Consider the following 27,798-nt stretch of genomic DNA (forward strand, 5'->3'; position numbering starts at 1 on the left):
ATTTATGTGGCACAAAAGTGGAAACTGAAGTTTGAACACAATGGGAAAACGTAGTTGTATATATCTTGAGTTTAGCTTGTTTGAGAGTGAAGCTTGTGTTTGACCTGTCTCATTCATTAACATTTTATTCATTAGATGGGATTCATGTTTGAGACACCATAGGCAATTCCTGAGGCACTTGGTGGTTAAGGGCCTTTCTCTGACTTTGCTGACTCTGGGACTTATAGTGGCGTCCATTCAGTAGCAATTCTAGCCACTAGTCCTAGCCTAATCCTAGCCTAATCCTAGCCTAAGTCACTGAGTCACACGATGAGTGAGCCCAGCCACAGCGAACATGCGCATAAATACAAGTGAGCCTAAAACCTACACACACACGGACGCAATTAATTTCAGAACCTGCATACACATAGATACATGTGAATCTAGAATCTGCAGTCCCTTCCTGTTTTCACGTGTAAGTAATTCATATTCGTATGTGCGGAATAAACATTAAAAGTTACTGTTCTGTTTGAATGTGCAATCTACTGTCCTTCAAGCCAAGACGGAATCAGTGACCTATTGATGTGATATATATCTATATAAAAAATATTGTACTGTCAATGCCCAGCTTGGTGAGGACAAGGAAATGAGGGTGCCGATACACTTGCGGCTCCAAGACAAAGGGGTTTATTAAACAAAACAGAACATGAGGGCGTAAGCCACACAATAAAGGGATGGGATAGGGATAAAAGCAAATGGGAGAAACAAGAACTAACTACAAAAAAGAAATTCAAAATGTAACAATTAACTAAGGAAAAGAGCAACATAGGGAACAGAATTAGAAAAACCAAACAGAGCAACAATTAACATGCAGTGCATTAACAACGACTGACTGGAGAACAGAGCAGGAACAGGCATTTAGATACACATTAGGCTAACGAGACACAGCACAGGATAGGCGAGAACAACTGAAACTGATCAGATTTTTTGACACCAACATTTTATCACACTAAAATTAAAGCAGTATCACATCGTGATACTAAAAGAACGGTAAGCTCAGACACTTATTCCCTTACCACAATAAAAAATTGTATGCATGAAGATCTGGAAATATTGACATTTTGAGACAAATTGCACATAAAAACTGAAGCGATGCTGCTTAGTTAGTGATCACAGGAGACATATTTTTGGGTGATTGCAAAAGACACTTGAATTTCAAATGTGATCTCAAAAAGTATTTGATGGGTCCTATTGGGGGGGCGGCATGGTGGTGCAGTGGTTAGCACTGCTGCCTCACACCTCTGGGACCCGGGTTCGAGTCTCCGCCTGGGTCACATGTGTGTGGAGTTTGCATGTTCTCCCCATGTTGTCGTGGTTTCCTCCGGGTACTCCGGTTTCCCCCCACAGTCCAAAAACATGCTGAGGCTAATTGGCGTCGCTGAATTGCCCGTAGGTGTGCATGTGTGAGTGAGTGGTGTGTGAGTGTGCCCTGCGATGGGCTGGCCCCCCATCCTGGGTTGTTCCCTGCCTCGTGCCAATTGCTTCCAGGATGGGCTCCGGACCCCCCGCGACCCAATAGGATAAGCGGTTTGGAAAATGGATGGATGGATGGATGGATGGGTCCTATTGGCACTTATCAAAACACTACGAGGATGAAGATTTACAACTAATTTCAATTCGAGACAAATCGCGCCAAAATTGAAGCAGCAGCATTAGGTGCCAGCAAAGGAAGGAAAGGGCGAAGACACTTGTTGTTATGAAAAGAGTAGATCTAAAAGCAGGCCGACTGAAATAATAAATTTAGCTGGAACATTATGTAGGTGATCATCTGGGACCTATTTCATTTTGAGACATATTGCTCCAAAACGGAAGCAGTGTCAGTTATTCTGGTAATTCGCTAAGTGTCGTCCATTTATTTATTACATTCATTAAGTAGGCAATTTTGCCTGTTTTTCAACATTTGGTTTATGTTACCCTAATGTTTTACATTAACGACAATTGCTAATATTATTTTGCCACTTTTTGTCTTATTCGCAATTGATATTTTAATAAATAGCCAGATAACATATATATACGTGCGTAGATTACATAATGCATGAATAACGTCGTGGAAACAGTGTTTTAAGTTTTACGTAACGGAAAACGTCTCGGAACCAACATTGTCCTCCGCGGCTGACATGTTTCCAGTCCGACTGAAATAATCGTTACACACTGGGCAGGGAAGTGGCTAATAGGCTAGCGCGCTAGCACACTAGCAAGAGCTCGGTATTCTGCTTATTAAATAACTGACAAAATGATTAAGGCCATTTTGATTTTTAATAATCATGGGAAACCTCGACTCACCAGGTTTTACCAGTATTTTGTAAGTATCCTAAGTGAAATTTAAGGGTATTTAACACGCAGTTGTGTTAATTTAATCAGATGCGCGGATTTACTTGTCTTTAATGTTCCCAGGCTGAGGATATGCAGCAGCAGATCATCAGGGAGACCTTCCACCTTGTGTCCAAGAGGGACGACAACGTCTGTAACTTTCTGGAAGGAGGAAGGCATGATGTTTGTGTGTCTTATCGGGTTTGAGTCTGCAGTTGTGGTCCTTCCCACACCGGCACCGTATTGTTTTATTGTAGTGGCCGATTCCTAGCAGAAGCAGATATATTTATTGTCTGCTGTTGTATACGCCCGGGGTTACAGGTATGCGTGGGGTATTTGTAGTTTGCGTTTACAGTGTTGTTGCCTTACAAGTTCATTGACTGGTTCTACAAAGATCCGGATATTATACTTAATATCTTGGTGTAGCAATAGGCAAGAAATTTGCATAATTTTAATGATTTCAAAAGAGTCAACTTCAATTGAATTCAGTTCAGTTTATTTTTATATAACGTCTTTCACAAAATTCACCGCAAGCCACTTGACAATCGTGTGTGGTAATCCATAACTACGTCATTTATAGAAAATGGTGAATGAAAGGGGTTAAAGGGAAAGAACGAATCTCAAAAGATTATTAGAGAAGAGGACCACCACCCCCGGCATGCTAACATTATAGAAGACAGAGAAAATGAGTATGCTTTAATAACAGCAATGTGTAAACAGTGGCCATAAACTCCATCAGTGAGCCAGTTCTCCATGCAGGTTTGTGTATGCTGGTAGATTGTAGGCTACACCCATGACATCCATGATGTCACTTTTCCATGGGACTAAACCACCTCTGTGGTCAAAACATGCACACATTGACACATTGATGGGAAAACACAGCAAAGGGAATATACAGCAGCACCAGCAGCCTTAGTTACAGTGTGACTTAAGATGTGATTAAGCAAGGCGAGCTGGCAGACCATTCTGTAATGTAAGGGCCCTGTAGGCGAAGGCTTTGGCACCAACTGTTACTTTATGTATATACGTGTAGAGTGACAAGGAGGCCCATGGATCTGTTCTGTTAGGTTGGCAGATGCTTGATCTTTCAGTGCTTTGTATTTAAGCAGAGGAACTGCGAAACCATTCCTTAACTGAGCAGGAAGCCAGAGCCGGCACCTAAGATACATGCAGCTTCTTTCCGTTCCTCGTGACAGTTCCGGCAGCTGCATTTTGGATATGCAATATGGTGTATAATATGTGGTGTTTGTTTCCGGTTAAGAAAGCATTACAGTAGTCTAACCCCGGGGGAGAGGGGGCAGGGGGTGTATAAATCTGCTGAGGGTGCCGTGATTCTCTGATGCTGTAACTTTGGGGCTTCTTGGCTGCAAAGTTTGGGAACCCTTGTTCTATCCTACTATACACAAAAGCATGCATTAATTTTTCAGAGTCGTGGATAGTAAAAAAAAAAATCATATTTGTTTCTGCACCTGCCAATATGTACCTTTCTTCTTCCTCAATTTCCAGTTTAATCGGTGGCTCTGACTACAAGTTGATCTACAGGCACTACGCTACACTGTACTTTGTTTTCTGTGTGGATTCGTCAGAGAGCGAACTGGGGATTTTGGATCTGATACAGGTAGGGACTCTGCTGTGTTTGATTATACCAGCCTCTGTTGCTTGCGTGAGTTTTTGAGCTCTGGCTTTTCTGTGTTGACGTCTCCAGTAAGTCGATGGGCTTTACGGCGCACATGTGTGGGGGGACGTGAGCCAGCAACAAGCAGACAGATTCATTTTGGTTGTTCAAAGTAAAACATGGTGTAGCAGTTAAAACGCAGCATGACCCGGGCAGCGGATACTCTCTGCTGGTGCCGCATTGGTTGTCTGTGGGGAGGGAGAAAAACAAAATGTAAAAGTGAGCTCGCATTTCATTGTGTGGCTTAGATGCTGAGTTTACCACTATTTGTTGGGCTTTAGTGACACCTGGTGGACCGACCTGGGATTTACTTCTTCATTCGGAAATCTAAAGATGCTTTTCCACCGCACGCCGTTTTAGTTTTGTACTTGGTACTGGGTACTTTTTTTTAATTTCTTTTGGATGGGGCTGGCAAACACTTTATTTGTCAATTGGTTATGAAAATAGCCTACCTCTGTAACACAATGTGTCCGCCATCTTGAAAAAATTACGAACTTGGAAAAAACATTGATAAATTGTTAACATGAGAAAGTAATAATAATTGATGCGTGGACAAATGAAGGAAGCTTTAATTGCGATCTGGTTGGAAGAACGGGTAGAACAAGATTAGGATGGTATGATGAAATAAAGTATTATAATATACATTGCATTGTGATTTTTTTTTTTTGTAATAAATATTGGAGTATTTAAAAAAAAAATGGGGGTGTTGACAGATTTCTCACAAACCTGTCTAGGAGTGATTTAAATGGCAAATGACAATGATTTAAGATGGTCTCATGTATGAAGTGCTCATGCAAAAGCAGCGGAGGGAAACTTCAAACTGATTTTTTTTTTACATATACTAGATAATCTGGAAAGAATAACCATAAAAAAAAAATACAAAGCTTGTTTTTTTCCCTATTATAGCGTAACAATGTTTTAGCAAAACGAAAATCCCCTGTGCTGTAATGTCGGCAAAAAGCCTGATCTCAGCCCAACTGACTGTCGTGGCCCATACAGCCATTTTTGAATTCCGAACCCTGACTCGCGCTGTGATGTCTTTCGGTGCCGATACCAGTTTTTACGGCAATGGAAAACCAACACCTTGAGGTACCATTCTTTTTGGAAATTTCTTGGAATTCCAGAAATGCGGTACCTGGTACAGTGGAAAAGCTCCCTGAAAGTGGGGACCTCACCCTACCTTGTGATAAACTGTTATAAGTCGTCAGGCTGGGAATGGCAGGAATACAGCATGAAAGGATGAGCAGAAAGTGTCTCGCTCTATGTTCAATAAAATAAGACTAGAAACTAAGATAACACCATTATTTATTCCTTTGATGTACATTTACAAAAAACTGGTTACAAACCATTTTCTGAACTCTGAACTTTGCTTTATTAAACTATCAAATCCCTGCATTTTTTTAAACTAAAAAGAAAAATAAGAATAAACCAGAATATCCTTAATGTATAAACAATGCAGAAGACAAAGATCTCACGGTTCAGTTATTACTTCGACATGTACATTAAAAAAAAAATCATACCTTTTTTTTTTCTTGTGTTTTTTTTCCCCTTATTCTGCAGATTCCAGTGCAAAATGCAACAATACAATCGGAGCAGAAACAGATTATATGCATTGCACCCTGTTGCATTAACATTAATCAGTGATTTAGTGCCAGTGTGCATTGTCATGCAGTGCAGTGTCGTCATATTTTTGAATCTCAGAATATCGTGCCACGGTGCATTGTCACACCCCTGTAGAAGATTCAGCTGATGGTAATGCAGCGCTTTCCTCTGAAATGATGACTCTCATTTACTACAGAACCAGCAGTTCTTTCCCAACATCGTTGGCTTCATTGCATAACTACTTCCCAGGTGCTGGCCTCACACTCTCATGTTAGGGGCATTTTGGACACATGTGTTCACATTAACCGGTTAAACCGGTTGTCTTTGAACTATGCAGGACAATCCATGAAAAAACACAGAGAATAATTTCACTAGAAGACTGCACAGGAATGGGGAAAGCAGTAATACTGAATATCTCTGGGAATGGGGGAACAACGTAAACATATTATCTTTATGGTATTCCTTTAGGGATGGTGATAAAATGTATGGTAACCAGTGTTGGGGAAGCTACTTTTAAACTAGCTTTTCAAGCTACAAACTACTTATGATTAAAAGTAGCTACAGCCAAGCTATTGTTTGAATAATATAGTAGCTACACAACAAGCTACAGCGAAAGAGTAACTTTAAAAAAATAATTTAAAAATGTATTTATTAAAGCAAATTAATAAAAAGTGAATCATGATGTCGAAATGAAAATCTGTGTTTTTTTAACAATGTAATTTCGAATCACAATAAACTTTAAAAAAAAAGTATGTACTTGGTGTAAACCAAGAGTATTTCACGTTGCTGTGTGAAAATTAGAAGGCTTGCGTCAAAAAGAGATCTTGATAATCTGACCAAGAACCAGAGTGCTCCTATGCATTTTAATGAAAGGATCTAAAATGTTGGTTGCCATGCAGTATTTACCATCCATCTCCAGAGTATTCCAGAAAAAACATCTATCAAACAGAAACACCTGGCTGGTTAGCTGAAAAATACCCATCTTTGTCGAGAGAGAAAAATAACGCAGGTCGTCCTCGACTGACCACCGCGATCGGTTCTGTCTGTCATACACTCACACGGGACAACACTCGTGCTGCTAAATGCGGCACAGTCCGGCCACAACGGTCGTAAAGTCGATCCTGTCATAAGTCGCATCGGTCAAAAGTCGCCGATGACCTGTATAGTGTTTTTTAAAACAATGTTTTGTTTTACGAAGCTCCATTGCTATTTGTCGGTGAATGCGGGGATGGATTTAAGATAGTGTTGGTACATGTAGGGATGGGCCGGGGGCAGTCTTGGTACACGTGGGGGATGGGGCGCGGATGGGTTTGTTGGAAATGGGGACAGTGTTGGTGCATGCAAAGACGGGGTGGGGGTGGGGTGGGCTCCAGGATCAATATCATCGCCATGTAGTAATCTAGCACACATGCACAGAATGATCGGTGGGAGTCTAACCCACAATCCTTGATGTGTGGGGCTACCTGTCGCCATGGAAACTCTTGTGTTAGTATGTATATTTGCTGATGGGTATCACACCACTTTTTATTAATAAATTATTGTTGTTTTTATAGCTCCAAAGCATTTCAATCACGTAATCCTCACAATCGGCTTGCACATTATATCGGTGACTTTTAAGTGTGTCGGTGTGTTTGTTACTGAACACTAGGTGGTGCCAGAGATCTGGAAGGAGTTCCACACTTAACTGCAGTAACCTAGATCCCTGTAGTCTCAACAGGGGAGTAGCTATGTTATATACATTTTATGGATAATGAGCATTCAATCAGGAGCGAAGCGTCTGTATGTCATCGTGTTGTTGATACTCTTCGTGTTTTTTCTAGGTTTTTGTGGAAACCCTTGATAAATGCTTCGAAAATGTGTGCGAACTAGACCTTATTTTCCACGTGGATAAGGTAAGTTGTCTTTGAACAGCTATGCGCCTAGTGATAAGCTATATGTGTAAATGATCTCAACTTTTAGCATTCGGGTTGTACTTGTGAACTGAAGAAAACGACATGCTGGGTATTGTGGGCATGTGCAAACTGACTAGGGACGACATCGAAAAAATAGGACCTTTCAGTGGGGAAGAGATGAAACTTCACACCTATATCAGCTTTAACTGGTGCCCTGGTCTGGTTTGTTGGGGGGTGAATGAACATACCTCCCCCCTTGTAAGTTGAATCATAAAAAGTGCTCCGTATGTCCCTGGGTCTACAAGTGAGGGGCTTGTGTTTCACTTCTTTAACCAATCACAGTCTTTATCATATGCCATCACCACATTAATTAAAACCAGTGTTTTCTAAAGTACGCTGATTTCTAAAGTAAAAAACATACCAAAAAACATTGGTTCAAAACATATGAACGTGCTTATTTCCTAAGGTCGTTGGTTAGAGAAGTGAAACGCAAGCCCCCGCCTTGTTGACCCAGGGACGCGTCGAACTCTGCAAAATCAGAATGTCCATAAAGAAGGACAGGTGGAATCAACTGATAAACTGACCTTTATCCCTGGACTGTCCATGCCTCCAGTACACACACACACACACACACAAAAACACACAGGTGCCATTTTGTTCAGCTTCTCAGTTTTTGTACCAAATATGTTAAAATTGTGTTCTCTGAAAAGAGCGAAAAGGAAAAAAAAAAACAGATCTTACAGCTACAGGATGCTTATTTTGTTATTTATTTGGGACTTGATTACAAAGCTCATTACCTGTATTTTGAATATAAACATGCAAGTTTTGTTCCGTTGCAAAGCACTTTGCTTTTGCATCCTTAGGTTCCTGCTTGGTCATGGTTCTTGCTTGGTCATGGTTCCTGCTTGGCCCCCTGCAGGATTTGGCAGATGTGAATTTCAACCCCTTTTGTATTTGCTCTGGAAGACGGAGGTTACGCTTATGCACATGCAGCCCCGGGGGGGCACATGAACGTATTTGTTTTGTTCCTGTCTTGTATCCAGGTTCATTACATCCTGCAGGAAGTGGTGATGGGCGGGATGGTTCTGGAGACCAACATGAATGAAATAATTGCACAAGTGGAGGTGCAGAGCCGCATGGAGAAGTCTGAGGTGAGCGCGATACCTTCCCCAGAGGGCTGCATCTCACCGCTGAATCATTTCCGATTCGCAAAGTCCCGAATTGATTTGATTTCTGTTTCAATTGGATTCAGTATCAGTTCATTTAGGGATATTTCAGTTACAATGCCAGTTTATTCTGTTTCGGGTTTGTCTCGGATCGGCTGTTTTTGCAGATTACACATCTGGACGATGTCTTGTTAAATGGTTTCATACATCTGTGGTATTTCCTCAGTATTTCTCCTCCATTTTTGCGCATTTTACATACGACTTCACTTTTGTCCAACTCTTCGGTGTCTTCATATTTCTGAAATTTGAAATACATCCAGACATCCACTTTTGAGGCTCGATGGTACCTTCAATACGGCAGCTCCCACCGCAGTCTTGTCTGACTGATCTCCGTGCCAGCCCTACTTCCCAAGTCCCCTCTACCACTCACATACCCTAGCGTGTTTCTAACTCAAGGAACTGATGTACTGGTGTTTCCCAGGGTGGCTTGTCAGCAGCACCTGCACGTGCCGTGTCTGCAGTGAAGAACATGAATCTTCCCGAGATCCCACGAAACATCAACATCGGGGACATCAACATCAAAGTGCCGAGCCTGTCTCCTTTCTAAGCCGGGGCTGACGTTGGTAGGAGCCGTGCTGATTTAGCGATGGGCAAATGAAGCTTCATGAACAATTTCACGTATTTTCATACCCCACTAAATGGTTCTTTCTGTTCATATAAGGGCTCAAAGCATGCCCCAACGCAAACCAAGAGCGCCATCTAGTGGGGTAAAAAAAATACAGCAAACGGTTCATGAAGCTTCATTTGTTAGTGTTCTTTATAGATTATATCCTCATGCTGAGAGACTTTGTGTCTTCTTTGTGGATGGCCAGCAGACTTTTAGAAGGAAGACAATTATGATGCAAGAGGTGACATGCTAAATGCGTTTACCGTAAGGTCACTCCAGCTGTTTCCTGCAATGTTCATTCTTCAGCATATTTTTTAGCATACTGCTGATTTAGCTGATTTTCCCCACAGTTTTTTTTTTTCAGTTTTGCAGTTGCTATATGCTGTATAGTATTCAGCATGGCCTTTATAAGTAATGTGTTTTGCTTTTTTTTTTTAATGTTGTTTGTTCTCTCTTTTGGGTTTTGAGGACAAGGGCACGTCATCGAAGTGAGTCCCGCTAGGCTGTAGAACAAAGGCCCCTATAACCTCGGTTTTTGTGGGTGTTGTAATTTTTTGAAGTCAGACATGATGATGATGCAGCTGTTTCTGTGGAATTGTGCAATTCAGTAATCAAACTTTCTTTCCCCATCATAATCTGTCCCCACAGAGCGACGGAAGTTAAAATCCACTCTGTATATGAAGGACTGATGGTAGAGACTTGCTCTCCATGCTGCGCTTTCCTCCAAAACAACCTCTGAAGCTGTTCTCGATGAAATGGAGGAAGTCCAGGAGCATTGGAAATGGCCCCTGTGATGTCACATGGACAGAGCCTTCCCAAAGAGTGTCACTGGGAAAAGCGCATAAATACGACACATATGTAACGTAATGTGACATTTCGGTAAACCCTATAATTCTAAACTATGTGTATTGGAGTCGGGCAGAAAATTCCACACACCCTCTGATATGGACCTAGAAACAGCTCTTAAAAAAATGTCATGTGATCGCCAAGCCAGTGACGATGGAGATCTCACATCAGAGATATTATACCGCAGGTCTGTAGATGTTTACTTGAGCGGAAATAATGGAAGGCCTTCCTTATGACCCTGTGAAATGAATTGTACGGAACGGTTTGTGTTTCAAAAGTAATTGCTGTACTTTTCAAAATAGAAAATAAACAATGGTCACCAAAAACACAATGTTACGTAATATCTTGGGTTAAAAACAATACTGTGGCAATGTGGGAGCGCTGAGGATTGCTGAAATGGTCATATATGTACGTTGCACTCTCTTCCTCTTTGTCCTTCAGACGTCCTTGCAGCTTCTAGTGCAGGAAGTGAATAATTAGTTGGCATACACAATCTGTGCATTATTCAGCCGGGTTGGGGGTGGGGCAGGAAAACTTTAAGTTTTTGTGTTTTGTTTAATGTATAAAAGATTACTTTTAATAAATCTTTCCTTATAATGTGATTACAGTAAATTCACTTGAATTTGCTGCAGACATTTGAGTTGCCATCAAAGGCAAAAGCGGTCTTATTTAAGGTTTTACAGACCGCCCAGCCCGTCCGTATTCAGGTCCCCACTGCTGTGCCGCCGCTCAGCAGGTCTCTGTTGGTCAGGAAGCCTCATTTCCCCCACGACTCAATAACATCCTGCTAGCAATCTTTCTTACTCATTCTCCCATTCTCCCAAGTCTGTTTTTATGTGTTTGTTTATAACTAAATCCTGTGTAACTGTTACTCCTACATAAATAGACTTGTTTTGCAAGGGGGGTGTGTGCTTTTCGGTTTTCTAGGTGTTATGAATAATTTTTGGGTATTTTCTTCCTTAAGACACTCCCCACAGCAGAAAATTGCCTTAACCGAATGAGTAGAAGTATTTTTATTTTTTATGCCACAGCTCTCAAATGAAGCAGGTATAAGACGTCTGCATATCAAAATTGAGGCTTCTTGTTTAGTAAAAAAAAATTAGAGAGAATTCATGTAAGATCTATTCCCATACTCGATGTGGTATCGCGACCAACAAGATTCCAGCGAAAAACAAACGTTTTGGATAAAAGGAAAAATAAAATACTAAATAATCTGGTTGCATGTGTGCACACCCCAGTCATGTGACTGTTCAGGATAAGCCAGTCACGTTCAAAGTCATGTTCATAAGTGTCAAGTGCCGCCAAGGGTGTTGATTTGGGTTTGGATGGTAGGAACATGTTCATATCAAGATTGAGGGAGTATGGTGTGTGTTTGGGGGCAGGGGGGGTGTTTGGGCTAATGTAGCGATTCTGATTATCCCCAAATAAAGATGAGATGTTGTTTTAATTACTTTCTTGACATTTTCTTAATTACATCCAATTTCTGAAGCCATGGCTCGCAATGAGCTTACCAGGCATTGATGGCAGGGCTGGAGTTGTAATGAGATTCATGTGGTTGCTATCCCCCCTGGGGGGGGGATAAGAAATGCATCCTCCTTAAAAACACCATTTAAATTGTCCTGTGTGATTTGACTCGGGTAGAGGTAAATCTGTCAACTTTATCTGGGGCACTCAACTGGCAAACTCCAGTCATAAACTATTTATTGTGGAGGAGTTATGATTTGACCCCCACCACCCCCCCTTGAAATATCTTTACAACTTGCTCACTAACTTACGGATCCTTATTGTGGAACAGAACCGATCAGGCGAGAGTTACAAAGGAATCTTCAAGGCATTTCAAGTACCATGGAAGACCTTGAAGGCCATCGTTGATGAGTAGATAAAATGGGCCGGCACAGTGACATCACCAAGAACAGGCTGGAAGAATGAGTTCCACATTTTGGTCCCATAGAAACAAAGCTGATTACCCAGACTTCCAAAGGTTGGCAGGCATGACCAGAAGGTTGCTGTCCAATAATTGTAATAATTTTGCATGGGGCATATCTAATGATAATATTGCTAAGGTATAGAGGCGCAAGACCATGAAGACATTTGAATGCTAAAGATATTATCTTAAAATCAAGTGTGAATTAGAACAAAATGGAGAAATTTAGGGCGATGTAGTGTTGGAGGATCTTTGTAGGCCAGAGATTTAGATTTTAAGTTAGAAAAATGCATATAAATAATGTTTTTCACATGCAACACTGACTTTTCATGGTCTATCATAGAAAGCATGTCATGTCCTTCAGAGATATTACAAAGCAGGCTGTATTATCGATATGACTGATATGGTTCTTAAAATCTTAAGGTTCTCATCTGGGCTTAGCTCAGTGGTCACAAGAAGCTAATGTATAGCTCGCATAAACAGAAACTGGATTAATTACATTGAATCCTTTTTTGTTATTTTGTATATACAATCTTGTATCAAATAGGGTGACCACGTAATCCATGGGGGGTGGCTTTGAGCTCGGACATTATATGTAAACTACTATTTCAATGAAAAGGACCTATGTTGCGCTTAAGTACTGGGTTGTTCCTGTGAGATGATTGGTCAGTCTTCTCTAATTGTGTATGTGTTACTAATGTTAATGTAAAACAGCTGGATGAGTCTTTCAATCGAGGAAACAAACTAGTAAAAACGTAAGTAGAACTGAACTATTTAGCCAAGCAGAGGAGCCTTTCAGTTTGTAAAACCTGAAGTAGCCCAAAGTGCCCTGACATGGATCATCTGATCACCCAAGTATCAAACACGTGGCTCCCCAGAAGATTTCCTTTGTAGAAGTAGCTGAAGGTTTGGCTCTTATGAGAGACACAAGGGCCTGTTCTATCTGTACATCCATGTCTTGCATCAGAACAACCTAAACGGCATCTTCTCTTCTTAGGTTTTGTCTAGTATGAACGTTGCCTTCATGGTAACACTTTACTTGAGGGGGCACAAATAATATAGTATTATGCTCCTATATATTAATTATCCATAAACTAAGTCTTATTTACATACCGATCTCATGTTTGTTCATTATTAGTGAATCTTGATTACTTAATTAATTGAATTAAGGAATATCTCAAGCAATTACTATATTTGTTACTGTATCTGTTAATTCCGGAAATCTCTGTGAACTACTGAAGGAAAGACTGAAAGGAACAAGTAATGAATAACACAAGTGGAATACTGATCTCATGTTTGACATTTGAAGCTTTTCTGATGTTAGCTTCTAACAATGTTCTATAATGTTCTCACTCCAGTACTAATGCACTGGTCATTCACTGGAAGTTAAGCATAGCAGCTCCTTAATTAAGTTACTTGATACAGTGTGCCGTGTCAATAGACTGGCTAAGGGGAGAAAAAGTTTGAAAAGAAACTTGTAAATACAATGAACACTGAACCCTTCTTTTGAACATGGTGGATGGGCACAAGACCTCAACCAAAGTAGCAGAGTGATCTTGATGCCCAGAGTCATTATTTTGTGTCTTATCTTTGGTGAGTGTCAACGGAGCATCACTATCCACCAGCATGCCATGTTAGAATTCCAGGCTTCCAGACACTGCTACCTGAGCTCTACAATGTGACCCCGTGGCCTTAGCTCCAGAAGAACAAGCAGGAGATGTTCTCAAGGGAACGTCTACCATGTCTTCAAGTGTGCCAGGAAGAATAACCTGATCCTAATGCATTCAAAATAAGCCATATACTGAACCTGACCATGACTGGGTGTAAACTCAGTACCTTGTGATTCAGTTATACGGAAAACTGGCATTTGTAAAATTTTATTGTCTTAAATATCAAAGAGGAGATCATTCATGTCACGGAAGGTTTCTACAGAAGGGCAGTTCTCTCTGTTTGTGAGCTACTCACTGTCTTCTCGTAATCTCCTGAAGTTGATTTGTTATCATGTTTGCATAGATGCCTAATGCAATCATCCATTGTTTCCATGTTTCCCTATGTCACAAATGTCCCATTTCTTGCTGTTTGTATTCACTGTAAATATGACAGTCTGTCATGGACCAGGGCGGATTTGGAACAGCGTGGCATGGTGCAAGCAGAAACAGCGGACGGCTGACGTGCGGCTCAGGGATCACTGGGGTTTATTCAAAGGGGAAAAACACAAGGGACACTAATAAAACAAAAGCAGACCACGAGGGGTTAAAACAAAACAAGGAACAACAGCAACCAAATAACAATTAGACAAGGACAAAAAAACCACTAGGATCAGGCAGACAAAATACAACAAGCTTAACTAAACATGGACAACTAGCATTCAATCGATGAACCACTGGGGAACCGAACAGGAGCAGGGACTTAAATACTGAAACTAAAACTGGGTAACAAGACTAAGACAGGACAGGTGAGACTAACAAAGACTGGGAAAATAGGTCACAGGTGGAACTAATTAGCTAAAACAAGAAACAAAAACTAGAAACAGAATCTAACAATGGGGAAAACTGACAGGTAAAAACCACAATCGAGCAAAAACTAAAACCGAATACAAATGAAAAACACAGCGACTAGAAAACGGATACAATCGAAGCACAAGGGAAGGAAATCTACCAAACTACAACAACAGAGGAGGTGGGATTCGAAAATAAAAGACAGGGATCGTAGACTCAGTGCATCGAGCTATGAGGTTGACAGGGATTAAGGGAGAAGACAAAGACTGACAACACGAGGGAAGGGACACAGGGTGGAACAATTGGGGCTGACCCTGACACAATCCTTGTTTTATTTCAATAAAGTATTCATAGGGAATCAACCTGAATTGTTTTATAATTAAAAATGATTCATAGCATCGGCCCATCCAACCTCAAATTGATTATTGTAGTTGGGTCGCCTGGAGCATATCTCCAGGGTGCAAGTCTGGAGTACACCCTGGAGAGGATGCTAGGTCATCACTGGGCACATGCACACACGATTACACATCAACAGCAGCCTAACTGCATGAGGAAACCCATTTGACCTGGGCAATGTAAAGCTGCAGTGTTACCATTCAGCTGGTAGAATATTGTTTTAGTTAATCTTACCTTATAATGGCGCCGAATCTTTCTCTGATGTAAATACTGAATTGTGAAAAAAATATAAAAGATGTCTGGGTTTGTGCTGGCATTTCATAGTTTGACTAATTCGTCTATGATTACAGCAAATTGTTCTGAATTTACTACACACGTTTATGAGTCATCTAAGGCATGTTATTTGTGGTTCAGAGACCGCCCCGGTACTCCCACATTCCAGCCCCGACTGCAGTGCCGACGCGCTGTGCTTTTAAGCCACTCCAGGACTGCAGGAGCGTCGGTTGTGCTTTGCTGCCCAGAAGGACACACATCTTCAGCAACTAGATAACGGTCTGCTTGGGATCTTTCTCATCCTCCCTTCTCCACTGGGTGAGTCTGCTTTTTCCTGTTTCTTTAAAACAAAGCTGAGACTTCAGGACAGAGGTGCGATCCCACACCTTTTCCAGATGTGCTTGGAAAGGGGGAGGGTACGATTTTCAGCAAGGGGCTTGTCTGGGGGTCTAGGTAGGTGTTACGGGTGTTTTTCGGGTATTTTCCTTCTTAGGACTTCTCACACAGTAAGTAAAAAATAAACTTGCTTTAAGTGGGTGAGTAGATCAGTATTACCGACTTTTTAAAGGTTTTCGCAGTAACTGCACATCTGGAACATATATGTGTGTGTGTGTGTGTGTGGTTTCCTGTGAGTTTGCAAGGTTTTTTTTTTTATAACTGACTGTGTCCAATAATGTGGAATGCCAGTGGAGCGATGCACTATGCAGACTTCTTGCAATTCGTAGTTCCCAATCCCAGGTTGTACCCGATGGCATAAAAATAAATATATTTTTCTTTTTCTTTCTTAAAAATAAACACGAATACCAACTAGCAATGGAATGTCTGCCAGTATTTCAGCGAAGGACTTATCAAAACATTTGCAGAAAAATTTAAAGCAGATCTGTGTAATCAAATTAGCATTCTTCTCGTTTTAACTCTTTGTCCTTTGAACTGCGTTTGAAATCGACACATGGCCACGTGTCTGTGCGTGACGGGAGATTTATGTTATGTTGCTGGTATGATGAGGGTGTCAGGAAACAAATTAGCAGACACTGTGAGTAGGGAAATTAAATTAAAATAACAGTTAGCTAAAAATATTATGTTTAACGTGTTTGCCATGGATGTGTCTCGCGGTAACATTTTTTAACTAAATATACATTTTATCTTCTCTCTAGGAGCCTGGTTACCTCTTTCATGCCTTGTTTCCCGGCTTAAATGATCACTGTTGTTGACAGGAAACCTCTTTCCTAACAATTAAAGAATAAAAATTCTTCAGTGATAAATACAGATTCTGCAGATAAAGCACTCAATGCAAATGAATGTTTAGAGAGAACATGTCACAAAAAAATGTGATTATGGATTGTGCTGCTCAAAAGAGAAGACTGTCCATTGTACAATGTAACACGGTAATGTTGAAAAATAAAAATAACTTGTGTTTTTCTTGTCATTTAGGGCCCGGATTAGAAATGGTTTCTGTCCTCTTCCAGTGCGCTACGTAAATCAATCCAGGAAAAAAAGAAGAAATCTAAAGAAGTATTTTGTTTTTAAAAAGTATAAATAAAAGAACACAGGTTTTCAGACATGGGTGATGTTAGCAAGAAGCTAGCAAAAGCTGCAGCAGTGGTCATTGTGGTCATCATCATTGTTTTGTGCATTGTCTTCGGTAAGTGGAGTTCCAGTAAAAATACATCTCAATCCAGAACCTTGGCATGGGATAACTCCAGGCTTCCGGACTCTCTGCTACCCAACAGCTACAATGTAACCCTGTGGCCTCAACTCCAGAAGAACAAGCAAGGCATGTATATCTTCATGGGAGCGTCTAGTGTGGTCTTCACGTGTGCCAAAGAGACTAACCTGATTCTGATCCATTGCCATAAGCTGAACCTGACTATGACCAATGGTTTTCATGCGACCCTAACCAGTCTGGGTGGTGAGTCAACACCCAGCATAATCACCACACGTCTGCAAGAGCAAACTCAGTACCTTGTGATCCAGCTAAACGGAAACCTAGCAGCTGGGAAATTGTACATTCTTAAGACAAAGTTCAAAGGGGAACTTGCTGATGATATGGAAGGATTCTACAGAAGTGAATATGAAGAAGATGGAATTAAAAAGTAAGATGCACTTAATGTTTTGTTTACAGAAACGCAGCGGTCATTTAAGGTTTCCCAAAGTTACCTTCAGATGATTCTAACTACTTGAAGAATGGATGGTTTTCTTAGTTAGACCCAAATTTGTCCTTGGGTGTCCTATTTGATGTGTTGTGTTTCAATGTGTCCAATTTATAAGATTCAGGTATTCATTCCTTTAGCCTTTGGAGAGCACTAGATTTATCTTGCATTGCTTCGAAATATGGCTTCTTTTAAACTGAAGGCACATTTATAAAATAAATAATTATATGTGGATGTAGGAGTGCTGACTTGCCAAATTGATATGCCATTGAAAAGCTGGAGCATAGGAAATTTCACCAGTTTATGTTAGCGTTTGTGCGAATGGTCTGCGAGCCGCTCTGCTGAACTGGTATGATCGCAACATGCTGGTCGTTCTTCGACGATTCTTCGGCTGCACGATACATTGCGACGATTCTGAAATTTTAACATGGTCATCGCGATGTACGCATGCGGTTAGTGTGACGTAGAGTAAGGCCAATTAAATCGAACACGTCAAGCTACAGCTTTTTCATGCGTGATATCAAAGAAAACCGACATGGTTCTCACTTTCCTTGACTACAACAGAAGCGTTTCCGATATAATGTACGATTTAAGGGTTTTTGGATACATGAAGTTTGTTGCCAGTAACGGGTTCAAAATATCGTTGTCAGCAGAAGTCGATAAATATACGGAGACATTCCATGATTTTGCATAAATGGTTTAACATTAAAATGACTGACAAGCCATGTAACCGTCAAGTAGGTGGTAGCATCATGATTTAAATCGGCGCGCGACAGAGGGAACATAGGGGCAACTGAATTTCCCGGAACACCTGTTTTGGGAATAGGATCCGATGAGCTTCGGGGAGAGGGTGGGGGGGGGGGGGGGGGCTTAAGTTTTGATAAAACGTTTTACTCAGTCATAGGAAACGCAACTCAGCAAGCTTTGCAGTTGTAACGCTTGTTCCTTTTCAACATTATCTATCATATTGTAGCGTCAGAAAGCCGCCGTGGGCAGTGGTGGCCTAATGGTTAGGGAAGCGCACTTTTACCCGAACGATTACTGGCTGGAATCCAAAAGGTACCGCTGAGGTGTCCTGCGCAAGGTACTGCCCCCCCAGGTGCTGAATTAGCTGCCCCCCCCTGCTACGTCACAATGTCACATCTGGGATAAATGCGGAGGATGCTTTTTGTTGCTGTGTGTCACCACTAAATTCTGCCTTCTGCGTTGCTGGTGCACTGTGATTGTCGTGTGTGTCTTTACCTATGTCAGAACTTAATCTTTGTGTGTCTCTCTAAGTTTTTACTTCTCACCGTGTGCGTGTAACCGACTTTTTCTCAATCGGACCTCTCCACCATTCCTTGCCAGTGTGGTATTTGGGGTATTGCCGTGATATATGATGAATTTTGCTGTTGTCTCTGTGTTGAGCAAGAGTTCATATAAGGGCTGACAGTAGAGAGCCCGAGATTCGAAAGAACGTTGCCTCCCTTCTTGCTCACTGCTCTGGTCTGCTGAGCATCGCAGTACGTTTAAAAAATATCAGTTTAAAGCTGATTACAGCTGCGTTTGGCACCTGAGCTCTGCATGTGATCTTAAAGCCAATCATAGCCATTTTCATCCTTACTGTTTAAATCACTCATAGACGGGTTTGTAAGAAATTAATTTCCACCTTCAGTTTCACTAATATTGCAATATTTATCACAAAAAAAAAAACCACACTGCGATATCTGAAAATTTCCAATATGGTGCAGCCCTATTCAACACACAACAACCATTTGGTCCTGAATGCTGTCTCACTCTCACCTAGAATTGTTGCTACCACCCAGATGCAGGCCACATATGCCAGAAAGGCTTTTCCTTGTTTCGACGAGCCCGCTTTGAAAGCCATCTTCTACATCGCCATCATCCATGACCGTGGAACTGTGGCCCTATCAAATGGCTTGGACATTGGTTAGTGGACGCTGACCCGGAGGTTTCCTGCTGGAGGGTTATATCCTGTTGGCAATATGCAATGACGAGCCCATCTGTGTTTCCACTAAAAGGTCAAACTTGAGATGCGCGGAAGGGAGCGGTCTGCTTATGGTATTTTTCTTCTCTCTTCCAGAATCCGTGAACATGACAATTAACAATGAGAGTGTCACAAAGACCACATTTGAGCCCACACCGAAAATGTCCACCTACCTGTTAGCTTTCATTGTCAGTGACTACACCTATATCAAATCTGCCGAAAAAGACAACACCTTGGTAAACTCTTCAACGATTACATCCTATCTAAAGCGACGTTTAGTCCATTTTCTGCTCTGATTGAGCTAAAATACAGTTTCTGCTCCAGTGCACCATCAAGTCAGTGAACTGATGTCACTAATTGATATGGTGTCATTTTCTTGTGTACTTGCTTGTTCAGATTCGAATTTGGGCTCGTAGAAAAGCCATCTCCAAAATGCAGGGACAGTACGCTCTCAACATGACAGGAGGGATTTTGCGGTTCTTTGTGAATTACTACAAATCTCCCTACCCCCTCTCCAAATCAGGTAGGTCTTTAAAATGTTACCCTTTACAAGCATATACTTTGGTTAAAAAATACCAGGTGTCACTGGATTATGAAACCCAGAAAAAAAATGTCACTGCAACAAACTGTAAGAAGAAGTATGATACAATCATCACACTACATTCAAGCCTTAGTGGAGAAACGTACCTTCAAGGGCTGAGTCCTTTTCAGTTCTCAAAGTGATGAAAAGGTGAATGTCTTTGTTGTGAACCCTTTGATAGTGGATTCACAGTGGATGCAACATCATTAATTATGTGTTTTTGTTGCTGACAGATCAGGTCGCTTTGCCTGACTTCCAGGCTGGAGCCATGGAGAATTGGGGTCTTATCACTTACAGAGAATCATCTCTGCTCTATGACCCTGCCATATCCTCCAATGGAAACAAAGAGAGAGTAGCAACAGTGATTGCCCACGAATTAGCACATATGGTTTGTCGATGATGTCATAATACTGACTTTGTTACTTTTTGTAACTTATTATATTCTTTGACTAATTACCAAATTTGCCTCCTTCTTAGTGGTTTGGAAACCTTGTGACACTGAAATGGTGGAATGACCTGTGGCTTAATGAAGGATTTGCCACCTATGTTTCATATCTCGGCGTTGATTATGCCGCCCCTACCTGGAACATCGTAAGAGTCCAATTATTAAGTCAGAGTGTCAACAATACATCATTAACTAGAATGTTGCCAGTGATACAAAAAGGCTTCTTGAATCTTAAATCAGGAGATAAAGCATTTTCATGTATTAGAGTGTCGCTTTACACTAAATGTGAAAAATTCTAATTTTAATATTAGCATTCCAAAACTCATAGCTGTTGAGGAAAACCCCGGGAACAGCCTCATTCCCTAAAATCCACTGACAAAGTCTGTTACAGAATGTTTGTGGTGAGAGCAGAATGGTACTGGAGCTTACTGAAGATATGCTGGTCCTCCACAGAAAGATCTGTTCGTTCTATACGATGTGCACAAAGCATTAGCTTTCGATTCCTTGGCGTCTTCCCACCCACTGTCATCCAAAGCTGAGAGCATCAACAAACCTGAGGAAATCAGCCAGATGTTTAATGCCATTTCCTACAGCAAGGTGAGTAGTTCCAGGTTTCTATAGCCCCCTGGGGGTTTGTGGATGTTTGGAGATGAGGGGTGAGCGGGTGACTGTGGCTCTCTTCACAATAACACAGATATGCTGGATGGGTCTTTGATACGAGGTCTTTATAGATAGGGCATATCCTGTTTCCCTGATGTACAAATCTTAGTCACGCCATGAGAACTATATTTGTGAATGAACATAGTACAAAAAAATACATCGAAAAATGATATAGTACATGACATGAAACAAACAAACGCAAACACAAACGGCACATCACATGAACACGAAACAATGGACCGTTACACATAAAACAAAATACCTCATTGGCCACTTGTCATGAAAGACGTTCTTGAGTCCCTAAGATCATTTTTAACTGTTTGCTTTGCCATCGTTAATTATGCTTTTTTAATGCAAGAGAGCGTAGTCCCATGAGAGGTGTCTGCTCACCTGCGGTCCACCGTGAACAACCTCAGTTCTGTTAGATCTGCTGAATGCAGCCGCACATTCTCCTCATATATATTTTAACTATAACAAATGAATTTACTACACATCAAATCACAAATTTTAATGTTTACTTGGTCCATTTATTCCATTTATCTTTCTATTTATCTGTTTGCCTGCTTGTTTGTTTCATGCGACGGCGCTCACAGCATGTTAGTAATTAGCGGGCTTTCTGTAATTGGTGTTTCTTTTCCATCAGGGTGCTGCAGTGTTGAGAATGCTCTCGGCATTCCTCACCGAGTCCGTCTTCGTCAACGGTCTCCGTGTGAGTGAAAGCTGGCAGTCAGCCTTTGGAGGAGGGGCATTGAAGCCTCCTGCAGCATATATTTTTGGGACAGTTTAATTAAACCAGAATATGTGTATAAGCTAAAAGAAACCTCCTCTTTCCCCAGACCTACCTGAGTGAATTTGCATTTAAAAATACTGTAGCTTCGGATCTCTGGAATCATCTTCAAAGAGTAAGTTACAGTATTAAAAAACTCAACATCGTATTTCTTTCTTTGGTTGATGATATAGGCATAATATGTGACAGCATGATTATTAATGTGTTTTCTCTTTATATCTGCTGTTATTGTCACGCCAATAATAATAATAATAATAATGTTTTCTTTATATAACTCTCACACATCTGGCGTGACACTCACACTTTAAGACTCTCACGCTCACACAAGAAATCTTATGGTGAATCTATATTATTCCATTATAAACCTAAAACTATCTTCTTCAAATTAGCTATTTACAAGGTAATAAAATTGTTACGTGTCAGGATCAGTGCCGGTTTGACCTGGTCTCATGTGTCTTATCCCCATTTGGCCAGCAGGTGTTGCTGGCCATCCTGTTCCCTCCTGTCTTGTAGCCCCTAAATCTCTTGTGCGTTTCCCTACTCTGTGGGCTACTGTTTGGTTTAATGGGATAAGCCACTGGCCATTATCCAGACTCGAGTCATCCAGCCCTAGTTAGATTTTTTTTGTGTGTAATATTTGTCATTTTATGTTCTCTTGGTTTATTATGTGTTTGTATTATGGTTACAGTCCCTTGTGTTTGCCTCCTGCTTCCTGGTTGCATTACATTCAGTTCCTTGTTTTAGTTTCCCTTTACCTGCCGTATCTATTAATCGACCTCACCTGCTTCTTGTTGCCCCTAGTTCATTATAGCCCACACCTGTCCCTCCTTAGGCCTTGCTAACAGTATATTTACATTCCTGCTTTTGCTCATTTCCTCAGTCACTCATTATAGTTGATACTGTGTGTTCGTAGCTGTGATCGTTTCCCAGATTTGCTCCCTGTTTTGCTTTGTTCCCCAGTGTTACTTTGCAGTTACTTTTAGTTAGTTCTTATTTTCCTTGTTTTGTTCAACCCTGATATAACACCATTCTCAGATCCAATGTCACGTTACATAAAAGCAAAGAATGCAAACTTTATTCCAAAGATCATAATGCAGTCCGGACTCCTTTTTTAATGTGACGTACCAGTGAGGTACATAGTGTACATCATTAGCATGCGGCTTTCTAGGAGCATGCAAATGTCCACAGGCTGAGCTTCCGATGGGAGACTAGGAACAATTGAAAGTTATTACTGGAGCCAGAGCTGTCTAATATATTGCAAGAACCAATCAAAAGACAGGTGAAGATAGAGGTGGTCAGTGGTTGCATGACTTTGTTGAGGTGCTCCTGGAATAGATGGATAACTATTCAAAATTAAAAAGGCTCATATAGTAACAGAGGTGCTGCGATTGAGCATCTCTATGTTTGAAGGCTGTAACACTAAATGATCTGTCGCACACAGTAATCATTTTTCTGTTGGGAAATGAAAGTAGACTGGAGACAGAGGATCTAAGTAAACAGTTTACTATATAAAGACGAAGCTCAGAAAATTCAAATTAATTAAGTCCGTTGAGTTCTTTCTAAGGGTTTGTTTGAATTAAGGCAGTAAAAGGAAGCATGTGTAATTGTTGATGTATTTTGTTATTACACTTATACTTTGTGCTACAGTTTAGTATTATGTAAAGATAAATCTGCTTATCTCAGTCGGTGTTGTAAAATTTCTTTGCAGAATTGTGATTGCTTACATGCATTTTTTCTCCTTCGTAGGCAGTAGATCAGAACCCTAATATCACCATACCTCATAAAGTGACTGAGATCATGGACCGATGGGTTCTCCAGATGGGCTATCCTGTGGTCACCATCAACACTCGCACCGGAGCTGTGTCACAGCAGCATTTTCTCCTGCACCCTGATTCCAAGGTTGACCGACCGTCAGAGTTCAAGTACGTCCAGGTGTTGCCCAGAAAGACTGCATGAGATAGTCAGGATGAACGTTAGTTTGACCCGACGGAACTGCAAGATGAAGTTTGTCCTTACTGTCCTTCTGTTTCACACCAGGTATGAGTGGTTTGTTCCTATACAGTGGATGAACAGCTCACGGGTGGTGAACAGATTCTGGCTTTTAAAGGCAACTGGTATTAAACCAAACAAATTAATGTTTTTCGCTTTATGGATTTTTTTTTTCAAATGTTTGTGGAACAAACAAATTTGTTATATGTAATCTTACAGATACCCACAAAGCAATGAAAATGAACAGCGGCTGGGTCCTTGCCAACGTTGATATGTCTGGATACTTCCGGGTCAACTATGATACTGAGAACTGGGAACAACTTCTCACCCAGCTTAATAGCAACCATAAGGTGAACACGGTCCTCTTTTGTGTGTTAAGGAGACAGAATACATGTAAAAGTGATTGCAATGATGCTTGAGAAGATTATGCCATTACATCACAAATTAACAAGAGTGTTTTCACAGGTCATTCCACCCATCAACAGGGCCCAGATTCTGAATGATGCTTTCAATCTTGCTCGGTGACTTTAAAATATATACTTTTTATTGATATATACAGTACATATGTGTGTATGTGTGTGTGTGTGTGTGTGTGTGTGTGTGTGTGTGTATCCATGGTATTTAGTTTATTCTTTTCTGTCTTCAACATATGGTTTCATTTTTTCGATACGTTCCAAGGGCAAAGATGTTGAGTACGAGGCTGGCTTTGAGGCTAACCAAGTACCTTTCAGAGGAAAGAGAGTACATCCCATGGGCATCAGCCATTAATAATCTGGATTACGTCATCCTCCTGTTTGATGGCAGCAAGGAGTATGCACCATTAAAGGTTTGCTCATGTCAAATTTCGGAAGCCGTCGTTTTGTGTTGTTATTCCGGCGTTACTTTGTTCAATCTTCAGACGGATTCTCTGTTTCTGATTCTCCCGGGAAGTCGAGTTCAGTGGGGGAAGAAGTGACCCATAACGTTTGGTGCAGTGTCTGATTGATTATGAAGCATGCTAGCTAGGAAGATGATTGAAAGACTAAAATAATTCTTCCTCGTAGGAATACCTGAAGAAACTGGTGACTCCTCTTTTTGCTTACCTGAAGAACATTACTAAAAATTGGACACAAGTGCCTGCTGGTCACACTGATCAGTAAGGAAACCTGCATTCTGTGCTAAACCAGGGGTTAAGGTAGCCTTGATGAAGCATGCAGTGAACCTACTGTTGATGCTTTTCAGAGTAACTATTTGAGCGTTGTTGCCAGCAGCAGTGACAGGCTTCAACCTCAGCTACGTCTTTGTTTTGTCACATTTCTAGGTACCTTCAGGTCGCTGCCATCAGACGAGCATGTCGATTAGGACTTCAGGACTGCCAGCGGTTGACTAGAGACTGGTTTAAGAGATGGATGCAGAATCCAGCGATAAACCAGTGAGTTTAGTGCATCCCAGGTGTCTCTGGTCTAGGTCTGCAGTACTTCATGGCGCTGTGTGTCTCCCAATATAATACCTGATTCTCTTTGACTCTCCAGAATTCATCCAAACTTAAGGGGGGCGGTATACTGTAGTGCGATTGAGGCAGGAGGGAGGCAGGAGTGGGATTTTGGGTGGAGGATGCTTCAAGTCGAGTCCGTCGCCGCTGAAGCTGACAAGCTCAGATTTTCACTTTCCTGTACCAAGGATCAGTCACTGTTAAAAAGGTGAGATTTCCTTCTGGTTGTATGGTCAATGGGCACTTCGTCCGCGGGTTGTAATGCATCATATTTTACTTTATCGCTCATCCGGTGAGCTTGTGAAAGTTAAAGTACTGTAGCGGACACTGTCTTTGTATTTCTTCTGGATTACGTGATATATGATAATCTTTTTGTAAACTCTAGATACTTGGACTACGCCCTGGATGCAAATAAAATCCGGAAGCAGGATGCGATCTTTACGATTGTGTACATAGCCAGCAATGTTGAAGGCTCCAAATTAGCCTGGGACTTCGTGAAGAGAAATTGGGATCGTATCTTCACGGAGTAAGTTGGGCCCTGATACAACAGACTCCCAACATCCAGCAGTGAGATTATCAATTTTCATTTAATTTAAAAGCAAATAGTTTCCCTTAGACTCCAATAAATCATTTTACCTATTATGTTAAAATCATGTTAAATCTGCAATTTGTCGGGGCCCCGTGCTCGGTTATTCGTCACTTTGCGGCCATAGGGGATAGGGTCCAGACCCACGTGACCCTGCATGGCAAAAGTGGATATGGAAAAGGAATAGATTGTGTAGATAATGTTATATTCTCTTACAGACATAATGACAAATGCTTCTCACTGGTCCTTTAGGTTTGGTGGGGTGTCTTCATTTTCATATCTTATAAACGGAGTAACGCAAAGGTTTTCAACTGAGCCTGACCTCAAGCAGGTAAGAATCTCCAGGTTGACTTTTGTGTCTTGAGGAGAATGTGATCCAGTGCCAAAATGGCAGTATTGCTGCCACTGGCTGCACCTCAATGTACCAGCTTCCATCAGCTGTTATTTACCTTCTCGACAGTCGAACTTCCACACTGGCGCTGTTGCCATAGAAATGTTTATGCATCTGATCCACCGTCAGGCAAAAGCACACACAGACAAATGTAGGTTATGGAATGTTTGCTTGTCCCGTGTTTCTGCTACAGCTTCAGATGTTCAAGGAGGAGAAGTCCAAGACCGGCTTTGGTTCAGGCACCCTGGCTTTGGAGCAAGCCATGGAGATGATAAAGGCCAACATTAGATGGCTGGCCGAAAATAAGGCTGAAGTCATGCAGTTTCTAAAGAAGGAGAATTCACAGAAGGGTTAGAAAATGAAATATGTGCTTAATGGGTGTTTACAATACAAACAAATGTTAATTTGATTACAGTATATATTGGTACAATGTGTTATTATAAATATGGATTATTTCGTTCCAACCAGTTTTTAAACTGTACTCTATAATCTCCTGGAATTGATTCATGTGTTCGTGTGAATTTTTTATGATATTCATGCGTCGCTTCCGTTCATTCCCCCCTAAATCTTGAATGCCCTGTTTTTTACTGTTTGTATTCACATGCCCTTATTGTAAATATGACGATGCAACATTTGCTTTTATGATATTTTTTATAAAGACAGATGTTTGGTTGCTGTGTTTTGTAATGAAAATCTATTCAAAACACCAGTCTTTGCATTTGAACAAGTACTTGTCCGTTACAGGGCTGTGGGGGCAAAATAGAATAAGAATAAAGATGATCAGTGGGTTTTAGGCCGGTGCTATGGTGAGACTCTCCAGGAAGCACTGGACACATGGTAAGACAGCCTGTATGGGATGCTACCTGATCATAGCCCACATGATAATGACAGGAGGGGAACGGGCAAACCCGGGGGGGCGGGGGGGGGCAAGGTGCTGCCTACTGAGCCGTCAAACCACCACGATGTAAAATAAAATCTATCGTAATAATACAGACAGACCCCAGCTTACAAACAAGATCTGCTTCTTAAGTCTGTCTTTAAGCCGAATTTCTAGGTAAGTCGTAACCGGTACATATGGTTCTTATTTAGCGTCGATTATTTTACTCTTCTATGCATATAAAACGCTTAAGAAACACTTGCAAATGCATTCTAACATCTTAATGATACGTAATAATAAAAGTACCCTCGTGCGGTACTGTACTGTACTTCGAGACACTGCTGAACTACTGAAGCTATGATATGTTGTCACGAGCATCACAAAGTAGTGCATGTGGTCATCATTCCGAAGCATTGTATTTAACTCATTTTTGTAATATGACAGGCTTTACGGCAATGCGTTCGTAAGGATGAGCTGTCTGTATGAGCTGTGTTTCTGACTTCTACGTAAGAAAAGATAAATGAAGAGATATCAGTCATCTGAAGTAGCTGTAACTGGGACAGCAAAGTAAATGAAATCAGGCAAAA

General features: G+C 41.1%; 2 protein-coding genes across 6 annotated transcripts; both read left to right on the forward strand.

The window, feature by feature from the left end:
* The first annotated feature begins 2,162 nt into the window (after positions 1-2,162).
* Positions 2,163-10,763, forward strand: LOC125751733 (AP-3 complex subunit sigma-2-like). 4 transcript variants are annotated; one of them, XM_049030932.1, is made up of 8 exons: positions 2,163-2,341; positions 2,434-2,525; positions 3,856-3,967; positions 7,447-7,518; positions 8,562-8,669; positions 9,166-9,307; positions 9,820-9,839; positions 10,000-10,762. In XM_049030932.1, exons 1-6 carry the CDS (start codon positions 2,273-2,275, stop codon positions 9,289-9,291), a joined length of 579 nt encoding a protein of 192 aa, XP_048886889.1. In that variant the 5' UTR covers positions 2,163-2,272; the 3' UTR covers positions 9,292-9,307; positions 9,820-9,839; positions 10,000-10,762. The 4 variants fall into 4 exon arrangements, with proteins under 4 accessions (XP_048886889.1, XP_048886888.1, XP_048886887.1 ...); XM_049030931.1 differs by having other exon boundaries at positions 9,820-10,763; XM_049030930.1 differs by lacking the exon at positions 9,820-9,839 and having other exon boundaries at positions 2,165-2,341; positions 10,000-10,758.
* A 4,693-nt stretch (positions 10,764-15,456) lies between these two features.
* LOC125751732 (aminopeptidase N-like) lies at positions 15,457-27,043 on the forward strand. 2 transcript variants are annotated; one of them, XM_049030928.1, is made up of 21 exons: positions 15,457-15,606; positions 16,720-17,381; positions 19,225-19,367; positions 19,522-19,661; positions 19,822-19,948; positions 20,239-20,393; positions 20,483-20,596; positions 20,904-21,047; positions 21,754-21,819; positions 21,947-22,012; positions 23,644-23,819; positions 23,935-24,011; positions 24,106-24,236; positions 24,352-24,407; positions 24,565-24,712; positions 24,930-25,021; positions 25,187-25,297; positions 25,398-25,565; positions 25,743-25,883; positions 26,196-26,274; positions 26,528-27,043. In XM_049030928.1, the coding sequence occupies exons 2-21, from the start codon at positions 16,849-16,851 to the stop codon at positions 26,687-26,689; spliced, it is 2,829 nt and encodes a 942-aa protein (XP_048886885.1). In that variant the 5' UTR covers positions 15,457-15,606; positions 16,720-16,848; the 3' UTR covers positions 26,690-27,043. The 2 variants fall into 2 exon arrangements, with proteins under 2 accessions (XP_048886885.1, XP_048886886.1); XM_049030929.1 differs by lacking the exon at positions 15,457-15,606 and having other exon boundaries at positions 17,247-17,381; positions 19,244-19,367.
* Positions 27,044-27,798: the final 755 nt, after the last annotated feature.

The sequence above is a fragment of the Brienomyrus brachyistius genome, chromosome 11, assembly GCF_023856365.1.
Source record: "Brienomyrus brachyistius isolate T26 chromosome 11, BBRACH_0.4, whole genome shotgun sequence".
NCBI classification, from domain to species: Eukaryota; Metazoa; Chordata; class Actinopteri; order Osteoglossiformes; family Mormyridae; genus Brienomyrus; species Brienomyrus brachyistius.

Bases quoted from the DNA above. Each gene is read 5' to 3' on its own strand.
- LOC125751733 (XM_049030931.1), top strand. From the start codon at position 2,273: ATGATTAAGGCCATTTTGATTTTTAATAATCATGGGAAACCTCGACTC. The intron at 2,526-3,855 runs GCATGATGTTTG...CTCAATTTCCAG, and splicing joins AACTTTCTGGAAGGAGGAAG to TTTAATCGGTGGCTCTGACT. The intron at 3,968-7,446 runs GTAGGGACTCTG...TGTTTTTTCTAG, and splicing joins GGATTTTGGATCTGATACAG to GTTTTTGTGGAAACCCTTGA.
- LOC125751732 (XM_049030928.1), top strand. From the start codon at position 16,849: ATGGGTGATGTTAGCAAGAAGCTAGCAAAAGCTGCAGCAGTGGTCATT. The intron at 22,013-23,643 runs GTAAGTTACAGT...TCTCCTTCGTAG, and splicing joins TCTGGAATCATCTTCAAAGA to GCAGTAGATCAGAACCCTAA. The intron at 24,012-24,105 runs GTATTAAACCAA...GTAATCTTACAG, and splicing joins CTGGCTTTTAAAGGCAACTG to ATACCCACAAAGCAATGAAA.